Consider the following 23,320-nt stretch of genomic DNA (forward strand, 5'->3'; position numbering starts at 1 on the left):
CATTCTGAGGTCCTTGCGTCCAAACCTGAACTTTTCCCAGCTATGCATATACAGATCCCTGGGGTCCAGCAGCCTCAGGCCTCCCTCTGGAGGCAGCCTCCCCACCATCCTCTTTGCCACACCAAACATGCACTGCTTCTTCTGCTGGGCCTGCTGGGCTGGACTTGCCCCTGACCGCTGTTTGCTCACCCCAACCCCACCCCAGAAGGGATGGGCATTCGTGGGCTGTGACAGAGATTGGTCCTGAGCCCCATTTCCAGGCTCTGCTTTGCCTCCTGGAAGCCACCCCATAGTATTTTTGGAGCCACTTAGCATCCTAACGATTAGCAGACTACTGCAACCAGATGCCTGGGCTCTGCTGAGTCAGCAGAGGTCCCAGCAGCAGTGGGGAGCAGACCCTGGACAGTGTCACCTTGAATGAGTAGCATAACCTTTCAGGGATGCAGTCTCCTTGTCTAAAAATTGAAACAAAATGCTGAGGTTAAAAGGTACAAAATAGGGGAAAGCACTTTGGAAAGTATAAGGCACAAGCTGATCTTCACATTTCTATTTTGTTTGAAACCAAGATGTCAGCTGAGATGCCTTATCCTTTAAGACTCATTTTGCCTGAATGTCCCCCCACCAAGTAGTGGGCCCCTTTCTCCCCCAATTTCTGCGATTATGTGGATGCTGTAGGGAGGGGTACAGATAGTTCCCAGTTACCTGGCCTCTGGGCACCTGCCTCCCCTGCAGCAGGCCACTTTAGGGACCTGCTTGGTTTCCTGTGCACCCTGGTCTATCCTACCATCAAGGCCATCTGAATTTGTGATTTAATCCCTTCTCCTAATTTCACTTAAAAAAAATATGACTCAAGGAAGTGAGACTCAAGTAATTCTAGACTCCAGGTAATCATGTGGGATCAGAACACCCTGGGGTCTCCAGTTCTTCATCTGTTGATTGGCTCTATCATCATTATAACAATAACAATAGCAACTGCAAATAATAATAGCTGCCTTTATTGGAGCACATATTGTGTACCAGGTCTTCACATACATTTTTCATTGAATGCACTAATTATATGATATGGGTACTATTATTACCTTCACTTTACAGATGGGGAAACTGAGACATAAGAAGTTTCCTTTGTCTGAAGTCACATTGGTAAGAGGTGTAGGAACTGGGCGTTAAACCATCACATGGCCTCTTAACCAGTACTCCACGTTATGCTTGTGTCCCTGTTTGCAAGTTAGAAATGAAAATTCATGTGTTATTTCATTAACTTCACCAGGATATACCCAGCCTAGAAGGTATTTCACAAAGACAAGAAACTGAGGCTTAAACAAGTAAAGGGGTCTTTCTGCCCTTCCGTTGCCCACAGGAATGTGAGGATGATGTAAATGCAGAAGGTATTGACATTCTGCAGCAGAGAGGTGACCTGGGGGCAAGGATGGCAGGGGGTGTATACTGGAGGGGACAGAAACCCCCCTTCATAGAGCAAGCTTACAGGCTCAGTGGGGAAAAAAATGACACAAGTCACCAGAAAAGCCTGAGAGTCCCCTCTGGATTGCCTCCTCTTGCCCTTCCCAGAACATTCCAGCTTGGCCCTGGGACTTGAATTCCTCTAAGAGTTGAGTTGGCTTTGCCATCTGAGGTGCTGGGCACAGTGACAAGGGGTGGTTTTCTCAGATCTGCAGTGCTCCAGAGTATGGGAAGCAGCCCTTCTCAGCACCCCACTGTGGGCCCGATGCAAATGCCCCACTGTCTCCTGTCTGTCCATTAGCTACCCAGGACTCCGCCCACCCCTCCAGACACTGATGTCATTGCCAATATGAGGATGAATATTTAAAGGGATTCTTATTTAACCAGCAAGTGCTTCCTCTCCAAGTTCCCTCCATCACTGTCTCTGGATGGATTTCTAGAACAATTGTTCTGACTTACATCCAGAGATGCCTGTGGTTTGGCCTTGGTCATGTGACCATTTTCTCCCCTTTGTGGGTGTGTGACCTTAACTGTGGAGGGAACTGGTCAGCCTGGCCTAGCTGTGAACATCAGGATCAGTCCCTCAGTTCTCCATGACTGGGTCTGTGGGGACATGACCCTGACTGATGGGGGATGGAGGAGGACAGAAACAAAAGGGACTGGGCACCCATAACTAATTACTCCTTTACTATTTCTGACATCCCACCTTGGTGGCACAAAGAATTTGGAGTGTACAATGCAGGTGACCCAAAATCTGAAGGCAGTATGGAATTTGGGTTAAAAATGCAAGCTCTCCACTCTCATTATCACTGTTGTTGGAGAGACAGCTGCTCTGTTCATGAGCTATCCCCACAGAGCAAGCCATTGTTGTTCTGATTTTAGCACTGAAAGTTCTGCATCTCTAGAAACTTCTCAGCCCTGGGAAACCAGGATAGTTTGTCACTCTGCCTGTTTAACACTGATAAAGATTCTTACAGTTAGGAGGTCTTATTTCCATTTTAAAGATAACCAAATAGAGGCTAGAGTTAGAATAACTGGTTTATTTGCACATACCTAGTAAATGGCTATAGTGGCAATTAGAATTCAAGTCTTAGGGGCTCCCAAACCTGCATTATCCATACCCAGTGCTGCTTTCAAGTAGGCAAGATCCTGAAAAGACCAAAATTTCAAGCAAGTTCATTGAATTTGTTTGAAAGAGCTTGGTTACTGGAATATTGGGAACCTCCAGTAGGGGTTGGGGGGAGCAGCTTGTCTCCATGAGGAAGAGGGGGGTCTGACTCCCCTCCAGTGAGAAGGTGGGCATTCTTTCATTGGACTTATGCTTACTGAGTGACTCCTCAGAGCCAGGTGCTGTCCTAGGCACTGGGGATAAAGCAGAAGAAAACAAACCATGTCCCTTCCATCTGGGATCTTGCAGTCCAGAGGAAAGCAGCCCCCAGGCAAATAAATGCAGAGAGCCTGGAATGGTAAGTCCTCTGAAGAAGGACAAAGCCAGGTAAGGGGCTAGACAGGAGCAGGAGTGTTATCCCGATGGCACTGTTTGCGAGACCTCTCTGCAGAGGTGACAAGGAAGCAAAGACCTGAACAACATGAGAATGAGCTTGTGTGAGGACAAAGTGTTCTACATCGAGGGAAAGCAGTGCATATGTCAGTCTAGGACATGCTTGGCCTGTTTAAGGAACAGCCTGGGGGCCAGTGAGGGTGGAGGGGAGCTGAGGAAGTGAGGTGGGAGAGGCCACAGGGCCTGGCAGGGAGGGTGGTGGAGGGACAGGGAGCAGAGAAGGACAGGATCATGGGATGGAGTGGCAGAAATCTGCCCCTGCTCCCCTCCCTAGCCTCTCAGCCATTGAGGGGATGTGTCCACGGTCTCCAGAGCTACGGTCTCCGTCTGCCAAGGGGCTCAGGCCTAGGGACACCGCATCAGGCCTGGGGCTGGGGGCTATCGGGAGTTCCCCTGCTCCTGTCCCTAGAGCGTTGCTCAGTCACTCAGCTTCCTTGGTCTGTCTTCCTTCCAGTTTCAGCATTGCTCCAGCATCAGAGGCCTTTTGTCCCATCATCAAAGTTCTCAACAGCCCAGCACCGTGCTGGGAACTGGGGGAGAGTAGAGTTCATTCACAGTTTTGTGTGTGTCTGGCCTGAGAATGAAGAGTGGACAAAGAGAGGCTTTCCCTGTTCTCTGGGGTAATTTATATCCAGTAAGAGAGGATGACATAAAATAGACAGACACACAAAGAAATCCGCACTTACCTACGAATCAATACAATTGTGTATCCCATGTGAGATGAGCTTGGAGAGATCAACAATGGCCGGATCACGAAGAACCAACACCCTGCCTGGAAGCATGGGCATTATTTTGAGGGCACTGGGAAGGCACTGGTGAAATGTAAATGTGGGAGCGGCAAAGCCAATTTACTGTGAGAAATGAGCCCATCTGCGAGATATTAAGGAAGCAGAAGCGACAGGAGCTGGTGATGCCTTCCTTGGATGGAGGGGAAACTTAAATGAACTGTTTCCCCCACCCCAAACTCCTGTCTGCCCTGAACTTCAGTATGTGACTATATTTGGGTCTTTGCAGATGGTATTAGATAAATTAAGCTGTGGTCCTGCTGGATGAGGGAGGGACCTATTCCAATGACTACTGCCCTGACAAGGGAAAACAGAGACACAGACGCAGGAAGAAGGCGAGGTGAAGATCAAGCGACAGAGAAGAAGCATCCAGAGTCGGTTGTATCTAGGAATTGGGACCCCCCCCACACACACACACAGCCCCAATTCTGCACTCTGTATCCTGCTTTCAGTGTCTGGGAGGCAGAGGCTGGAAGCAGCATGAGGCAGAAATGAATCGTCTTACAGGGCTCTCTGTTGGTCAACCTGGAGCCGTCAGAGCCCACACCTGCGGCCTCTGGTATCCAGTCTAAACTGGTTCTTCTCTTTCCATGATTACACAATAAAGGGGTCCCCATGGTATTCCAGGACTGAGCCCAGTTCTGAGCACAGAGTGTGGTGGGGGCAGGAGAGGGCAGCACTGGGCAGGCCGCAGCAGTGGGAGTAACGGGGTAGCACTTGGGGCACCGGGAGAAGGGGCAGCTTCAAGGACCATCTGGGTCTTTTCACACCTTTCTCCCAGAAGCACCTGCAGTTGCACACAGCCATTTCCGGCCAGTTCTGAAGCTAACCCATGGTTCCCGCAGCACACAGCTGGGCCCTGTAGACCTGCTGACGTGGTTGAGTGCAAAGGGCATGGAGACCAGCACAGGGCGCCTGCCCTCAATACAAAGGGGCCTGCGGACGTCCAGCCCACAGTGCCCATGGATTGCTGTCAGCTTGTAGGCATCATTTACCCATAATTACAGCAGGGAGAGGAGGCAGAGTTCCACTGAGAGCCAGGATGGGAGTGATCTACAGCACGGCGAACCCCTTTCTGAGGTCCACACTTGAGCAGAATGGATTTTTTCTGACACTTAGAGGAAAAATAAAATCTGATTTAATTCTTAGGAAACTGCCTTTTTTACCAACCTGTGTAAGCCGGCATTTAAATGCTAATGTTTTTGGCCTAGTGGGATGCCACACTCATTTATTTTCCTGAGCAGCAACAAAAATCACTTATTTCTGAGAATTCTAGCTCCTGCCCTCTCTCCTGAGTTCTTCACTTACATTTCCATCTAACAGCTGGGCATTTCTCTCCCCAGGACATACCAAATCTATAACCATCCATCTCCCTAGGCCTGATCCTCTTCATACCTTCCCTGTTTGTTTCCAGAACTACTGGTGGCTTTTGACCTCCTCCAACCCTCCAGACCTTCCTCCAATCAGTCACCAGTCCCGTTAACTTGACCTCCTCTCTTGAGGTGAATTGCCAAATCAGACTGTGCCTCCATTTCATCTGTAAGGTGAGTATAACAAATAATAAAACTGACCTCAGGAATTTGTTACAAGACCCAGATAATCCAAATTAACACCCAGCTCAGCATCTGGTGACGCACTGACAAATCATGGTTATTATTTTTATAATGATCATGACCCCTGGGAATTGGCCCTTTTCCTCTTAGTGGTTGTTTATTATGATCTGTTCAGTGAGCTCTGAGGGGCCTCTAATCCACTGATTAGAAAACACAGACTGGCCACTATTTGCTTCAGAGTATATTCATGTTCTGAGATTCTCTACCTGTAGAATTCTGCTTGTTTATGGTCTGGATGCTCTTCCCCAACTCCACCTCTAAAGAGCAGTTTCTACAAGGGAAGGGAATGTGTCTTACTTGCTGGTGTACCCCAAGGGCCTGGCACTTAATGGGATTCTAGAATTTTCGAAGGGAAGACGCCTGGACTGGACTGGTTGTCAAGCTACTGAGCCCCAGTTTCCAGGCTCCCATCCCTGGCCCGCTCCTTGACACTGGGTTGGGGCTCTTGCAAGCCATATTTCTGCTTTGCCAGCAGCCCAAGACAGGCCCTGCCAGTAGCAGTAGAGGGAGGCTGTGGGCTGGAGGGGCCTGTGCCTTCCAGGCAGCTGCCTGCCCCTGCCTGCATGCCCACTGCACAGTTCTTACCCTAACAGTGGTAGCAAGTTCCAGGGGCAGCAGCTCTCCCAGCAGAGCTCCCGGAATCAACCCCATAGGCCTCCCCTCAGTGGTACTGACACCAGCCGCAGGCACACCATCCCCACAGGGCTGGGTCTCAGGCTCATGGAGTCCCTCCTCCATGCTTGGGAGTTCGGAGGACCAGTTCTTTCCCCTGCATCCCGCTGCCCCACTGCTCCCTGCCCAGTGCTAGAGCTGGCGGCTGCCTCCTGCCGTTATCACCTCTATGGTTCCTCAGTGGCCCCTTTTGCCCTTTTCAATCCTCCAATACCTGCTTAACAAGTCTTCATTTGAAATTCTCACTGTTGAAATAGTTGGTGCAGCTTCTGTCTCCTGGCTGCACTGTGACTGAATCCATGCTCAGCTGTGCCCCTCTCTGCCTCCACTCTGACCCCCACAACCATGGCCATGGAGAGAATTCTGGGACAAATGTCTGCATTCTCCCATGGTGGGACAGGGAGCTTATGGTCATAGTGGGCAGCTTCTTGTTTCTCTCAATATGGATTAAGGAACATATGTCTCTCTCAAACTGCCAGTCACTTTAGTTTGAACCCTTGTGAGATACAAAATAAGTTACCATGAATTTTAGAGTCAAGCGTCAAATGGTCTTGGATTCAAATTCTGCCTCAGCTGGGTGGCCATCAACAAGTTATTTTCCCTCTCTGCGCCTGTCTCCTCATCTATAGAATGGGTAACATAATGGTATCTTCCTCATAGAGTTATGATAAGATTAGATATGTGGAAAGCAAGGACTTAGATTGGCTGCAGGCACACGAAAGGCATTCAGTGAATGCTGCTATTATTGTGAGGACAGCCTTTCTGCCTTCTAAAAGAGAGCCTGTTTGTCCTCGCTTAGCCTTGCACTCAGAGGTCAGTGCCCTCTTCTGGGCTCAGATGTCATCTCGAGCCCCCATCTGCCTCTCTGCCTTCCCCTGGAATTGACAGGGGAAGATTCCCATAACCAGTCTCAGGTGGAGATAACTCTGTCTTCCCAAGTTCCTTTGGCTAGTGTCCATCTGTGACAAGGAGGCTGACTAATTACAAACCTGCTGATGGTCTCATTTCCCTGGTGCCACCAGAATGCTGCACTGCCTCGCGGCCTCTTCTGCTCCTTGCATACAAAATAGCATGTTCTTTGAGCAAAGAATGGTTCTCCTCTGCGCTCCCCTATCATGAATTTAACACTGCAACAACTTGCCTTCTTTTGCTGGAAATGTGCATGGCACTCTAAACACCTTGCCCACATTTCTGGGGGTTTTTCTTGCTGGTTTTGGATGCTTGCTGACCCTCTCTGGGTCCAAGTCATTTATCTAAGACTGAGAGTTCAAATACCTAATGCCTTGCTGCGATCAGAAGAGAAACTGAAATGCTTAGTGTTGAGTTAAATACTAAGTAACTCAAATATTTCAATGGGGACATTAAAAATTGGAGCCTGGCTCCATAATTTCCAGTGATCATGAAGCTTTACCTACATGGCATCTACTTGTTTATGGAGCTGTCTTGGGGGCAGGAGCAGGAGTGGCAGCACAGCCACCAACAGGGGCAGTTGTGGGAGCCGCAGTAAGGACTTCGCCCCCGACAAAGTGGCTTACTATGCCAGATACTGTGTTAAACATATTGATGGCATTTAAACCTCCCCCAAATCCTATGAGGTAAGGATTATTTTTCCCATTTTCCTGGAGAAAAAACTGAGGCTCATCTGCTTGCTCAACAGCTGCTAAGTGCAGACCTTGGAATGTCAGGTCTGTCTTTGGCCTTTGCACTTGCTGCTCCCCCAGCCCTGATGCCTATGGCACTAGAGAGCTGTGTGGCTGGTTAGGGGGTCTCTGCTTAATGTCATTTTAGTCAGAGAAGCCTTCCTAAGGGACCCTGTAAATCAGAGCTTCTGTCACCCTCCATCCACTTGGTCGGCTTTCCTTTTCTTCAAAGTACACTTCTGTACATAGACACATTTGTTGACTGTGTCTGTCCTTCCACCACATAAATGTGACCACAACAAGTCATGGACTTTGTTTTGGCCATCACTGAATACTCAGCTCCTGAAGCAGAGGCCATGGTGAGAATATGTTTCCAACATATCTATGTGTAGAATGAACAAGTGAGTAAATAACCTGGTACAGAGACCCTTGCTCTTTGCCATTCCTTGTGTTCTTGGAGGAATTATGAAATACTCGTTCTTAGGATTTGCCAGATTCTTCAAATAGATGCCATTGTTTTTGCCCACTATGTGCTCAGATACTGGAATTCCAGATCTCTGAGCAGGAGCCCAAATGCAAGTGCCCCCAGACCTCTCCTGTCATCCTCAACAGGTCCTGCTGACACCTTCTAGGAGCCACTCCACCAACAGGAACCTGGACAGGTTTCCAGATTGAAAACCAAGTTCTGGGTCAGCTAATGTCTCTCAAGTCACAGTCGTTGTTTCTAATATTTTCTCAATTTTAGCATCCCTCCCTCATGCAGGATGGGAGAGGGAAGCAAGTGCACCTAGCCAAGAGCTCTGTCCCTACAAGGTAAATTCTCTCCTTAGCAAAGCCAGGTGGGTACAACATCCTCCTTGAAACCTACTGTAATCTTTCTCCTCCTCCTTGGTGCCCACATAGAGCTACTCTTTGCCTGCTCCTTGCCTACCAGGTAGTGTTCCATCACTTAGTTCTGTCCTTCTCCTTCTTCATGCCTACCTGCCCTGTGTCTCCATCCCACTACAATTCTGCAAGGTGAACGAAGTTCATCAGAGAAGCAGATTCCGAACAAGGGCCGGTGTCTGACAGTAACTCCACTGTGCCTTAAGATAGGGAAGGCATTGACCGTGTCTGTCTAGTTTGCCTAGCTCATTGTTTTCTACACCCTGGGTGGTCAGTGCGTCCTGCACCCTGGCTGCTCAGCTCTTTTCTACATACTGGGATCTTGGTAAATACTGGATACAGAAGTAAGTGAGCAAAATTGCCACTAAATGCCATTCACATTCTCAGATCTCATGTGCATTTTAACTGAGATCTTAAATACCTTAAGACAGAGTGAATCACATGGCAATTTCAAGCCCTGAAACATCAAGTACAATAAGAGTTTCCTGCCAGGGCTCTTCCCTATTTTATATGTTGCGACATATACTTTGCTGGCCAGTGGGGTCAAGGAATGCAGGCCACTATGGCCTGTGGGCTGTGCTTGCGGGCTGCCTCCAGAGTCAGTTCTTTGAGCTGAAATTCACTGGTGACCACCTGAAGGGCCAAGGCTTGTTTCAAGATGCACTTTCATGACTCATGCAAAATGGGGAAGAAACCCAGATCCAGTGTATCTAGCATTTCTATCAACTGGTAGTCCTCATTCTCTGGCTCTTATACAATCTCTTCCTCTCAAACATCCCAAAGAAGCAGGTAACAGGGACATGAGCAGATAGAGAGGAAGAAAAAGACTGTCCCAGGGCCTGGCTTAGTTCAGCTGAAGATGGATGTCATGCTGCTGCTCATGTGCAGCCACGGGGCCCTGGCAGGTGGTGTCTGTGGTGATGGCCCAGGAGGACCTTCAGGGTCACCGAGGAAGGCAAAGCAGGGATGTCATGGGAAATGTTCAGGCCCTGTATAGAGGGTGGGATGAGATGTCCCCTGAAGTCCCTTCCAACCTGCACAGTCTATGATACTGAACAGCAGCCAGACTTTTTATTAAGCAATAGCTGGCTTCTTATTTGTGTACTGCCATGCAGTTTTATTTCTAAGAGTATTACACTGCAGTCAAATTGTTTGAATTTCAGTCATTCCTTTGTGGCATTTCTAAGGAATATTTTCTTTACCAAAGAGAGCCCTAATTACATTCTTTCCCATACTGCCGAGAGAGCCCAGACTTTTGATTGCTCCCGAGGGCTGAGAGCTGGAGTGGAACAGCTGGCTCAGAGTCGGGGGCACCTGGAGCCAAGGACAGCCAGAAGCATCGCCCTTCCAAATCTGGGAGGCAGACAGCTTCAGGCCAGCTCCCCCAGAGCTCCCCACTCGGCCCAACGCAGAGGCTGCCTGCAAACTTTCCATTCTTGTCTGTGGGGAGCCCTCCTAGATCCTGATCCAGGCAGGGAGAATTGATCTATTAGATTAACCAGGAAGGAAAGAGTGGGAGAGCAAGCAGGGAGACTGCCCGTTGGAGTGTTTTTGTGTAACAGTCCCCTCCCTTCTGACTCAAGTATTAATTGCTACATTACCACTGCCACGTAAGAAAGACAGTCAGCAAAGCCTGGGAGAGCGCCAACTCCTCCCTCCCCGCTCTGCTCAGCTCCACTCTCCTCCTGGTTCCCTCCGAGCACCCCGTGCCCCAGCCCTGGCATCCCTCGGTCCTCCCATGGTGAGGACTTGAGTGGACAAGGAGGGGGAGGAAGGGAGGGAGGAAGGGAGCAGACATCGTGCCCTGCAGGCTCTCTGGATGCAGAAGCTGGGCTCACTGCAGAGGCAGCTGTACTGTTCCGGGAGCTTCTGGGGTGCTTCCACTTCTCAGGGTTCGCCTAGGCAGGCTCCAAGTTCCAGAGGCACATAAGGTGGGTGCCTTCCCTTCTGGGCACTGACAGCAGAGCCTGCCTTCCCTCTGCCACCATGAGCGGCTGCTCCAAAAGATGCAAGCTTGGGTTCGTGAAATTTGCCCAGACCGTCTTTAAGCTCATCACTGGTACCCTCAGCAAAGGTAGGGAGCCTGGCCTTGACCTTCATTTTCTGTCTTGATGTGGCCTGGCTGGTCAAAGTGCCTCAGTGTGACAAGTGTGGCTGTCTGCTGTGCCCAGGTCTTAGAGGAGGATGGAGGGAAATCAGTGGCTGAGGGTTCAGGGTTACTGGCAACCTGGGTCCTGGATCTGAGCAGACGGGCACCACGCCAGAGAGCTCAGCTGGCTATAATTGCCTGGAACTTTGGAAATGGATTTGATGGTGTGTGGCTGATTGGTTACAGGCGAGCAGAGGGACAGAACCCTTCCCAGAGCACTGGAAGCGGCTTAGTGTGTGACCAGAGTCACAGGAAGTTATCTATGGAGTGTTGTGTCTTGTTGATAAAAGAGAGGTTTGATCCGGTGGACTGTGAGTAATTCTTCAGAACAGAGATGCTTGAGGGGACCAGCAGGAGGTGGCAGCGGGGCCGGAATCCGCAGTGCACTGGTGACTACAGGATCCCTATCGGCTCTGGGTTTGATGTGCCAAGAGCTCTGTCTCATCGGGTTCCAGGGTTCCGCATTTCTGGGACTTTGTTCCTCATTCTGTTCTCTTGGATCCCTGTCTCTCTGCACCCCCTGCCTCTGTCTGTCTTCTCTACCTCTCCAAAAACTGGGGTGGCCGGGAGTTTGCGGGTTTAACTCCTCTGGCAGCCCTGAAAGGGCTGTTGTGGACCAGCACGAGGACTGCGTGTGCATGCTGCAGCCCCAGGACGCAGAGCAGAGGCTAACTTCTCTGGAGCCTTCTCTATCTCTGGAGCCCCAGGACACACTCTGCACCAGGCAGGGTGAGGACTCAGAGACTGGCAAACTTTCTGGAGATAAAATTTAGAGAGCAGAAGCGTGATGTGGTTTCACTGGCTGAAAAAATGTCTTTAAATATTCATGCCCTCGTTCCGGAGGAAAGAGTCTTAGGGGGAGAGGCACTGGAAGTGGCAGACAGGGTGTTCAGGGAAGGGAGGAGGTTCCTGAATGGGATTTTTTTAAATGACTGGAGAGAAGATAAAGGCTTTGAGTGGCCAGCTTTAATGACAGTGGCTCAGGTCTCCAGCTGCCCAGCAGGTCTGGCCTGGTGCAAATTGAAAGGAGGGTATGGGAGGGGGAATGGTGAGCTTTTGCTTAATTCCTTTCTCAGATCCTTTAGTCACTCCTGTTCTGCCCCCACTACACTTATGAACAGGCCTCTGCCTCTCCAGGAAGTCCAGGTGGACTGGACACCCAGTGTTGGGGGGCATGCTGCCTGGCAGTTACTGGGGGCCCAGAGTGGGATAGACTGACGTGAGGAGGTGAGAGCAGAGAGCTTAGAGGGCTGTGCAGAGTTCCCACATTGAATTCTCTGAGGCAGACTGAAGATTTTCTTCCCACAGCACAGATATGGGGGTGTCGGGGGGATGGGAGAAGAGCAGTATCGTGTCCCAGTCTCTGCTTCCCAGAAGCAGCAGAAAGTGTGTTGCCTTGAACTTAGGAAACCATGTTTCAACTCCAACTTTGCTTCCTGTGCAACCCAGAGCTCTCTGAGCCTCAGTTTCCTCAACTATAAAATGAGTCCATTACCAACCACCAATTTATCTCAAGCACTGTCGCAAGGATCCAGGGAAACTGAGACATGGGATCCCTTTGAGGAGTGTGTTGCAGTGACCAGTGGGAGGGAGCCATCAAGGACCGTGATGGGCACGGATCTGGAGAGAGTAATCCACGCTGCCCCCTCTGCAGAACAAGGGTCACAAGCTCTTTAATGCGGGTGGGACCGGATACCCCAGGAAGCTTCAGAGCTGGGGGGACATCACAGAAGGACATTAAGCAGCAAGACGGGTGAATGTGAGGTGAGTCAGCCAGGCAGAGAGTGTGAAAAGGGATGTGTGTGTGTATGTGTAAGAGAGAGAGAAAAAGAGAGATTAAGAGAGAGGACAGATGGCTCTTTGGATAAATCAGCATGAGGATATTGTCTTCTGCCTATTTGCTTACAATCATTTGCTCAGTATGTATTTATTGAGCACCTATTCTGTGTCACCGTCATTGCTAGACACTGGACATATGGATGAATAGGACACAAGCCTTCCATCAAGAACCATGTATTCTGGTCGGGGCACAGACTGAAGACAGACAGCACCAGGACATCACACTGACGGAGGGAGGCATGGGAACAAAGGACAGGGAGGAGAGAGGCCTGGGGCAGATTTCAAGGCTCCTCCTAAAAGATTAGGAGGAGGGCGGGGCGGGCAGGTGGAAGGTTGGGGCGGACAGAAGGAACAGCACCAGAGCTGCCAGCAGGTCAGGATGCCACCCCCTCTCTGCTCAGAATCCCTGAGACTGAGGTCCGTGTGACACAGAAAGGGAACACAGTGACTGCCTGGCCTTCCTCCTACCTGCTTCAGTGCTGAATTTTCTACAGCCAGGGCTCGGGGAGGTGCCAGGGCAGGATCAGAGCACCAAGTGTTTACACAGCACTGGCTCTGTTCCAGTCACATGCTAGGTAACAGGTGTTGTATCCAGCCCAGGTATTTTCTAAATATTTGTTAATAAATGACTGTGGGAGCAGGGCCAGGCCTTGAGCAGAGAAGTGGAGAGAAGTCTATCTAATGTATTGACCTGCAATAGGTGAATATAGATTAGATCCTACGTGGACACATTACATTTGCTTAATGATTTCTGGTTTTAATTGTGATTTTTCTTCCTCATTATTCATTGCACTGAGTCCTAGATTGCAATGATCCAACCCTTAGGATTTTTCTTTGTCCTTTTCAGGATTGAGGGAAATAAAGATTCTATAGGACCAGGTACCCCTGCTGGTCCTGGGGGCAACTGGTTGCTTCTTATCTGCCTTGGGAATACCTGGCGGACTGAGAGAACCCAGGTCTACTCCTCCCTGTCCCACCTATTTCTAGGACTTGGCCACCTCTGCTTGGTGCCAGCAATCCCCTTTCCCACTGGCCTGGGCTGCTGTGGCGGGGGTGGGGGGGGCCCACCTGCCTCACTGTGCTGTTTTTAGAGATGAACTGATCAGATCCTCGTTCCCACACTCCTTGACCTTCAGCTTTGCCTTCATAGCCCTGATACAATCTGTGATCCATGGTCCTTTTAGGAATGTATTTGCGAAAGGTTGTCCTTCCCACTAGATGTAAGCTCCATGAGGACAGACATCACATGCATTTTTACTCATAGATGTAACCATAGCCACTCATCTAGTGCCCAGCCCAGAGTGGGTGCTTCACCAATAATTTGAAGTGAACGAAGCAGCGCTACATGGGGTTGGATGCTAGCCAGGGCCTCTGAGTGATAGGAGCTTTCTAGGACACACCATGGATGCCCTGCCCCAGAGGTGCTCAGTAAACGCTCTGAACTCTGTCCAGATGCAGGACCTGAGTCTGTGTCCAGCGGGTCAGCCGCCAGCTGGACAAACATTCAGAACTGTGCCTGACCTTTCTTAGTGTCTTGGGAAGGGCATTTAAATTGCCCCTAAGAGGGGAGGCTGTCTGGGGTTTCTGGCATCCCCAACTTCTGCCCTTTCAGCTCTACTTTGATGTGTTTTACATATTGCATTTTTCCAAAATTTAAAGAATGAGTTTCTCTAGCTTCAAAAAAATAAAGTGTTTGCAAACCAGTTATGCAGTAAAGGCAATTAATTGACAGACGGGGACCTCCTTGGATCCTCCGCACACTGGCTGGGAAGTCTGCTGGGCCCCTCACCTTTCTGGCCTCAGTTACTTAATCTATAAAATGGAATCATAATCCTTATAGGATTAAACGAGGTTGTGCTTCTAAAGCCCCTGCCCGAGGAGCACTCAGGAACTGTGCGTTGCTGTGACTGCGCTGACAGCCTGCTCGCAGGGCTGCGAGCGCCTCAAGGCAGGGACTCCACCTCACTCACTGCTTGTTTTTGTGCTGTGGGCACTCACTCTGGGAGGGGCCTCTCTAGAATATTCACTGCTTCAGCTCTCCTAAACTTGCTCTCCTACGGCCCCACCCAGTGCCAAGACTGACATGTGAGCCGCACCCCTGATTCCCTTACAGGGAGTTAGGAAAGTGGCTCCCAGAGCCAGGCCTCAATTTAGCAGAAGCCCAGCTCCTGGCTTGGATGCCTGGCTAACCCAGGTCTGGGGAGCCCTCCTCCTGTGCAGCCAGTCCCCAGCTCCCTCACAGAGACCCTTGGGCCACAGGCGGGAGCTGGAAGTTGTGCAGGTTCCACCCTGACCGGGAAGGCTTAAGCCCATCTCCCTCTGCAGTTGGAAATCCATCTGTCACCCCAGGCACAGTTGGTGAAGCTAAAGGGAACAGGACAGAGGGATCCAATCCAGGAGTTTCTCTAGTGTCTAGGCCACCTGTGGCCGCAGGGTGGGAGGTGGGGCTGACCTTATAAGATGTATTTCAAGGACAATGCCCTGGAGCCCTGACTCCCACTTCCCACCTCAGCCCAGGTTGTTTCTTTCTGCACTTCACACCCATGGAGACACCCTGTTCCTCTTGCCTCCTCCCCTCAAGAAACTGACCTTGAACTTGGAGACAGACTCTGCCTTCAGGCAGGCCCAGCTTGAGTCCCAGCTCTGTCCTCTACCAGCTGTGTGAGCTTGGGTGAGTTGCATGATTTCTCCAAGCCGAGGTTCCTCACTTTTCATTGACAATAATAACAGTATCTTCTGCACAAGGTTGTTTTCTAATTTAATGAGGATAATAAAAGGAATAGGCTGCCAGCTCTGTCCTTGCTGGGAGCGGGGGTGGAGGACCGGGTGAGTCCCTCCTTATGCTTTGTGTCCTAGGCACTTCTCCTGTCTCCCCGAGTCCTGGCCCACAAGTAGATACCACAATCACCGTTATAACATTAGGGAACCTGACCTTTAGCTGAAGCAGGTGGCCCAGCTGGCAGTGGGTGGCAGAGCTGGGCTTAGAACCCAGGTCCTACTAGGATCAGCCAGGTGCTTGGCTCTCCACATGAGGCTGAGAAGATGCCCCTGGGGACATGGCTTCCAGCTTGTCACCAGCTTAGAGAGTGCCCCCAGCTCCTACTAATTTTGTAGGTGAGTTCTTCAAGAACTATTGTACCAGCTGGGTCTCTTCAGGGCAGCTACTGGTCTTGCAAGGGGCTGTAACAAATTCCATAATGTGGCGTGGCCTAGGTTAAGGAATAAGCTTTATGGGGAAAGGGAACACCATGCAGACCAAGGTCAGCAAGACAGCCACACTTGTACACTTGCAGCATCACTATCACCTCTCAGATGGGTGGGCTGGGACCAGGGCAATTGCTGGATGCCGAGTGGGCTCCATGTCCGGGAGGGACCCTCAGGAGGGGAGGGACCAAGGGACCATCCCCTACCACACTCCCTTCTTCTAGGGCATGTGCGAGAAGTAGTCTTGTTAGTGGAGAAGTGCACATGGTTTGGGGCACCAGACAGTCTGCAGTTAAGACCCTGATTGCTTTCTAGATCTCTGGGGAAACAGTGGCCTTGACTCTGGGAACCTTGGGACTTATGAGATGTGGCCATGTGCCCTGCCAAAAGGAGGACACCAGCTGTCCCATGAGAAGCTCAGCTTGTGTGCACTTCCTCTCGCTGGGGAAGGGCAGAGGCCCCAGCATGCCAGGTCCCAGCTGTCTTGACAGTTTGGGCCCGCACTGGGCTCATATTAGGAAAGGCCCACCCGCCGGTTGCATCCAGGAACCTCCAGGTGCTCCTGCGCTGTCATGGACAGTGAGTTCAGTCACTGAGGGTTCCTGGTCCGTGACTGACTCCCCAGTTGAAGCCAGAGCCTGCCAGGGTGGGGAAGGTGCTTACCTTGGCTCCGCGTGCCCAGAGGCCCTCATCCCAGCCTATGGGTCTCTCAGTCCTGCCCGCTCTGTAGCAGGCCCATCACTCCCTCATCCATTTCACTGACTAGGTACTCTCTGGGGTCCCCAGCACTTGCGTAGCAGAGGAGAGGAAGGTTCCCCCAACATGCCAAAGCTGCCCCTCTCTGGGGCCACTGGGCCTCTGTTCCAGGTAACCCTGATTCCAGGCAGGAATAATTTGTTCAGGGCTGCTTCTCATGGCACTGCTGCACAGACATCCTATTAACTTCAGGACCACGGGGGAGCAGCTAGTTTGTTCGAAATTAAAAGTAGTTGAAATGGGGCCTGCTGGCAGGTTGTGGGCACCATGGGCTGTGATACCGCTGCACAGAATGGGGTGGATCAAAGCAGGTCTCCGTCGGCTGCAGAGGCCCAGAGGTGTCTTGCCATGCTGGTGTGACCCTCACCTTCCCCAGGCCTCTTAGTGTTACAGAATCTTCCCTGGGCCACCTCTTTCACCGGACCCCAGGTCCCAAGTCCCTGAGAGCTGTTGATGCCTAAGCGTGGAGGTGGTCATGTGAAATACCACAGAAGACAAGATGCTGGGAAAGTAAGAGCACAGCCCTGGAGCCAGGCAGTCCTGGGTTCAAATCCTGCCACTTCCTGGGGCTACCAGGAGACGGAACAAGATGGTGCAGGTGACCCATACAGTACCCAGCACATAATAACTGCCCAGTAAAGTCCCCTTCTCATGTGATTCAACCTCGGACTTGCAGCAAGAGAAAGGCAGCAGAGCTGAAAGAAAGAGGCTGGGGGCAAGTCTTCTTCCAGCTCTTCTCTGGATGTTCTAGATGCTCTTCTCTGGTTGGGCGGCTCCTCCAGACCTGCCCCCTTCTGCTCCCAGTTGCTCTCGATTATAACTTCCATAGTCTGTAATCAAGAACTTGTCAACAGCTGAAATTATTTGTTTGATTTGGTGGTTTACAGACTCTTTGGCCATCCCACCCTCACCGCCTGTGAGAACAGGAACCCTCAAAAGCATTCATGTGGGGCTTGATTTTGGTTCCTCAAGGCCCCAGGGGATGTTCAATAAATGACAACTAGAAGCTTTCCCTGCCCAGCAACATCAGGCTGTGTGTCTGGACTCCCACTGTGAGGCCTGGTTTTTGTCAGGCTGTCTCGGAGGCCTCCCACTCCCCATCTCTCTGTTCTGAATTTCTGTGCTGGAGTGTGACATGAGTGATCAGCCAGAATGACCTTGATGAGATGACAGGTCAGGGAAATGAGCCCAAGGGCCTGGTGCCCTTCCATTCCAGTCCTTGTGTGCTCTGTGGGACTGAGCCCTCAGCAGCAGGCCCTCACTGCCTGTCCGCTGCAACTGACCAGTGTGTGGACGAGGTCAGGTCCCACCCCATGTCCATCTTTCCATCTGCACCCCAACCAGAAGGGCAGGAGGGAGGACCCAGGTTCTGAGGGCCCCAAAGGAGAGCAGAGAGTTGGGGGGGATGAATTTTTGGGGAGAGGAAGCAGAGAGGAGGAGATCATATAGGCTCCATAGGCCAGCTGGATGGAAAGGGAGGCCAGGATTCCAGGAGGAGACATGAGGGGAGGCGCTTACCACTGCCAGTGACCACCTTTCCTTTCTCCTCACAGACCCCTAGTCTGGGGGCAGAAGAAAACCTTCCTCTTAGTGGGATGAGGGCGTGACAGCCACGAACACAGAGCCCAGCCTGTCTCGGGCTGAAGTCCACATGTCTAGTGTTAAGAGCTGTAAAGAGTAGCAGCTTTGGAGCCCGGCCTGGGTTTGAATCCAAATCCTCACATCTGATCACTGAGCAGGTGGCTTCCCTTCTCTTGGCTCATTTTCTTCATTCCTAAAATGAGGGAGTTGCTGATTTTAAAGGTCCCTTCCAGCTTTGGAATTCAATGTTCAATAACAATACTCGCAGCACTACTGTGGTGCCCGCTCTGTGCCTGGTATTACTCTAGGCACTCTGCATGCTCCATGTTATTTAATGCACACAAGAACTCCAGAAGATGGGGGCCCTAGTTAACCCCATTCACAGATGAGAAGTGCAGAGCTTCAGAAAGGGGATGGGCCTGGCTCCAAGTCACACAGCCAGTGTGGGACAGAGCCAGAGTTGGAAGTCAGGCTGTGTGTCTCCAAGTTCCAGCCTTACCCCAACATGACACTCTCTGGAGAAGCAGTGAAATACAGACAAAACTGATTCCTTCCCAGCTTGGCCAAGAGGCCACACATGCTCTTGCTTCAGAAATCAAGGTTGTCAAGGCCTCCCTTCTGACTGCAATAGCACAATTCTGTAGAATTCCCCTGAAACCCCAAGTCTGTCCCTGAAACAATCACCACAGGCTACCTTTTCCAATCAAACAACAAAAAATATGGGAGAACTGCCCAGACAGCCAAGAGAGCAAGGAGAGGAAAGAAAGGAAACGCCACCCAGCAGGCCTTCCCATTGTAGTTCCAGTCTGGCTGATTTTCATTTCTTTCTCTAAGGAGGTGGTTTGGAGGTGGAGGCAGAAAACTGGGCAGGAGTCAGGGAGATTCTGCGACTTGCGTCTGAGAGGCTGGGGTTAGCCTACCCCAATTTTCTTTCTGTAATATTTTGATTAACCCTGGGCCAGTTTGGGTGGCATTTTTCAAACCATCTGTGCTTGGCAGGCAGAGCCAAGCCCAGGCTTGCTGCTCACTGTCTGCAAACATCAGCTTGGAAGCGGCTGTCACTCGGAGCCTGGCACAACATGAGGCATATTGGGCTGCAGAACGCTCTGGCATCTTTGTGCTGATTAACCCAACCTGTGCTTCCCAGGTCCAGAAAGAGCAGCCTGTCATTCCAAACTCAACACGCACCATACGAGGATTCATAAGTGCACCATCCATTAGTGCTATATATTTGCTGGGGCTTTACAAGGATCCCTGCATTCAACCCAGCCCTAGCGCTGTGAGTAACCTACTCTTATTATTTCCATTCTGCTGCTGGGAGAGGTTGAAGAACTTGCCCAAGGTCACAAAGTCAGAGCTGTGACCCTGGACGTCCCACGTACTACTAAGGGAACACTCTCTCAGTCAAATCTCCAAGCACCATCGCCCCTCATTATGGATGGAGGTGTGCCCCAGCCAAATTCATGCGTTAAAGCCCTAACTCCTGATGTAACCATATTTGGAGATAAGACCTTAAAAGAGGTAATTAAGGTTCAATGAGGTTATAAGAGCGGGGTCCTGATCCAATAGGCATCCTTATCAGAAGAGGAAGAGCACACACACAGGAAAATAGCCACATGAAGATGGGGAGAAGAATATAGGGGCCATCTGCAAGCAGAGGAGAGGGGCTTCAACAGACCCATCCTGCCAGCACCCTGACCTTGGACTTCCAGCCTCCAGAACCATGAAAAAAATTAGTTTCTTTTGTTTAAGTCACCCAGTCTATGGTATTTTGTTACAGAAGCTCTAGGAAAATAATACACCCCCACAAACAACTCTTTGCATAGCATCCTTTCCCATTTTTTTTAGATTAGTAATTGTGTTATGTAGTAAATCTCTGCAATACAAAACTTACCATGTTAACCATTTCTAGATGTGCAATTCATCAACATTAAGCACATTCACATTGTTGTGGAACTACCATCACCACCACCCACCTCCTGAACTTTCCATCAACCCAAACTAAATAACTTATCACTCCCCTGTCCCCCAGCCTCTGGCAACCACCATTTACTTTTCGTCTCTATGAGTTTGGCTATTGTAGGCACTATATATAAGTGGAATCATGCAGTATTTGTCCCTTTGGTCGGCTGTAGTGGGAATCCCAAGTCTCTCTCCCTTGACTTGGCTTGTCTCTTAAGTTCCAGGACTACAGATGAGTCTCAGGCTGAACTATGAGCTCCTGAGGGGTGAGGCCATATTTTAGTTGTTTAAGAATGCCCAGGACCCAGCACAAGCACTGGCACAAAATAGGGGCTCAAGAGATGGACAAATGAAGAAAGGAAACAGGGAGGGAAAGATGAGTCATAAACCCTTATATTTGAATGTTTTACTGTGGCCTCCACTCAACTCTTGTAGAAGCTGACTTCTCTGCTGAGATCCCTATTTTTCTTTATATGTCCCCATTCTGGCACCCGTGAGTTATCTTGCCCACTAAGTCTTATTGATTTTTCTTCCCAGTGTTTCTCCCATCTGTCCCTCTCTTCCCATTCTCAGTGTTGTCCCTGAAGTCTAAGCCCTTATCGCAGCTCCGTTGCTTGGCTGCAGTGGCCCATAGACAGATATTCTTCCCCATTTCACCCCACTCCTGCCTCCTCCACACTGTGGCCAAACAAAGAGAAAATCCATCCAGCCCTTTGACCTAGGAAATCTACTCTACTTTTAGAAATCTGTGCTAAGCAATTCGTCAGAGATGTGCACAGAGACTATTATTCAAGAGTGTTAGTCATAGTACTATAATAGTGAAAAATCAGAGATGATCTACACTTCAGTCAAAAGATAGTGGGATAACTAAATTTTGGTTCGTTCATTTGATGGAGTAATAGTAAAGCTTTGAAAAATATTTTGAGGGCTACCTAATAATAAGCAGAAGTGCTGTTGGAATCATGCTAGGCAGAAACCAGGATGCTAAACTGTATGTACAATGAATAGATACTCATGCAGTAAAAAGTAAAATAGAAAAGAAATAAACTGAAATATTCCCATGGGTTTTAGTTGGATTAAAGGTTATTTTTTAAAGTTCTTCTTGTCAGCACAGTCTTCAGAACATAAAGACATCATATGCTGAATGTGAATATAAATCCTCAATTTTTTAATTCTTCTCAATACCTTCAATAAAAGTTGTGCTTTTACTGTCACTCTGTCACTGCCTATCCTCTCCATGGGAGCGTGTACCCCAAACTTCCAGACCTGGTCCTCACAGCTGTACTCCTGGGCTCACCCCACCTTCTGCCCACCTCTCCTGCCCACATGCACAGTCTCCTCAAGCCAAACTGATCCCTGCATGGTTTCCAAACAAGAATTGTATTTTATGTTCTGGAACCTACCTCTCAAATGACTCAGAGAAAATAGATAGAGAGGAGTGTAAATATGGCAAAATAGTGATAATGATTTGTGAGGCAAGGTGAAAGGTACATGCTTCCAGTCCTAACTTCACAGCTCTCCTGTAGTGTGATGGTTTTAAAACGAAAAATTGGGGAAAATAAAGAAGCAGTATATTGTAGTGTTTAAAGGCATAGGCTCTGTGGTGAAATGTCCTTTGTTTAATTTCCAGTTCTACCTCCTATTAATTGGGCAGCAGTGACCTGAGGCAAATTACTTATTCTCTAGGTTTCAGTTGCTTCATCAATAAAACGGGAACAATGAATTATAGTGTATTTGTTTCCTACAGTTGCCGAGAGGATGGAATAAATGTGTGTAAAGGGCTTGACAAAGAATCTGGCATACTCCTGATCATTGTGAATGATTAGTATCAGAGTTAAACATATAAATCAAATTCTTAATCATGAAGTTATCCATAATATTCTCTACCTCCCTAAGCAACTCAGTCCTGGACAACTCAGGAAAATGTTGTCACTTGGAATCTGTCACTTACCTGATCTCCTTCTCCCACCAGCCCAGAGCAGCTAAAGTACAGTGCCAATTCCCACCAGTATCCAAATCCCCAGGTCCTAGCACAGTGCCTGGCACAGATGAGGCAGCTAGTAGGTGCCCAAAACACAAAACAAAGAATTTGAAGGGTTCAGGTTGTGCCTTAATGTTCTTTTCATCAGATACAAGCTTGTAATTTTGCTGATGCAGCCATGCTATTCCCACGGGCTTCCTGGAGATGAGGCATCACCTTGATAAATTAGCTGTGGATATAAGCATCCTGCAGTTGGCATGGAAATGCAATTTAATTTCCAATTAAGCCCGATTTCTGGGCTGAGGAATTTGCCTGCCTCACCCTGGGAGAATTATTCCAGCCAGACCTATTGTCATTAATGATGATGGCTCTTCCATGCAGTGAACTCTGACGGAAACTGGTCCTCTGGCCCTCAGATGGTTCAGTTGGGCAAGGATGTGGCCCTGTGTGCAGGCACTCCCTTTGCTCAGGAACTAAGTTTATACAGTTAGATTCAAGAAAGTTCAATGCAAAGACAGGCACTGTGTACAGGGCAGAAATTTTTAAGACAGAGTACAGCTAGCAATAGACTGACAGGGAGAGAGAGGGTTCTCAGGCATGCTCCTAAGACAGAGAAGTGGGGAGTTCCCAGTGAGAAAGGCAGGTAGAAGGAAGTTCTCTGAGCTTAAGCAGAGAAGAGTCTGTGATAATCAGAGGAAGGAGAGCCATTTGCTAAGAGAGATTGGACATTTGTGGGGTATCTTCTATGTCGCAGGCACAGAGCTGAGCGCTTCACACTCATTACTGCCCTGAATCACAAGCGTCCTAGAAAACAAATCTCTCTCCCTCTCTCTCTTGTTTTCCAGTTGAGGAAATTGAGCAGGGAGATTAGGTAAACTGCTTGAGGTCATAGACAAGCCAGATTTGAACTCTCCCTTTTCTGACCTTTCCTCCCTGCACAGTCCCTTCCCGAAGACGCATAAAACACATACTTTAGCGCCGTAAGAAGAAGGCCATACTAAGCTGCAACTTGGCCCCCCACTTCACAGATGAGCAAATGAGACACAGGGGAGGGGTTTAATTTGCTGCAGGTCAGAAGTTCAAAAATAGAGCTGGGATTCAAACCTGGGCAGTGTAACTTCAGACCCTGCAGTGTAAGAATGAAGAAAAGAAGCCATAAAACATGTTTGGAGAGAGAGAGTGGAAATAATGTTTGGATCTGGAATGCTGGAAATGATGTTTGGATCTGTTCGGG

General features: G+C 49.5%; 1 protein-coding gene across 1 annotated transcript in view; it reads left to right on the forward strand.

Annotated features, from left to right (window-relative positions):
* The first annotated feature begins 10,289 nt into the window (after window positions 1-10,289).
* KCNIP1 (potassium voltage-gated channel interacting protein 1) overlaps window positions 10,290-23,320 on the forward strand; it is a 318,647-nt gene continuing 305,616 nt past the window's right edge. Inside the window, exon 1 of the mRNA XM_036884788.2 lies at window positions 10,290-10,688. Within this exon, the coding sequence (XP_036740683.1) occupies window positions 10,601-10,688 (88 nt within the window). The 5' untranslated portion in view covers window positions 10,290-10,600. The remainder of the gene's footprint in view (window positions 10,689-23,320) is intronic.

Source organism: Manis pentadactyla, chromosome 2 (genome assembly GCF_030020395.1).
Source record: "Manis pentadactyla isolate mManPen7 chromosome 2, mManPen7.hap1, whole genome shotgun sequence".
Taxonomy (NCBI): domain Eukaryota; kingdom Metazoa; phylum Chordata; class Mammalia; order Pholidota; family Manidae; genus Manis; species Manis pentadactyla.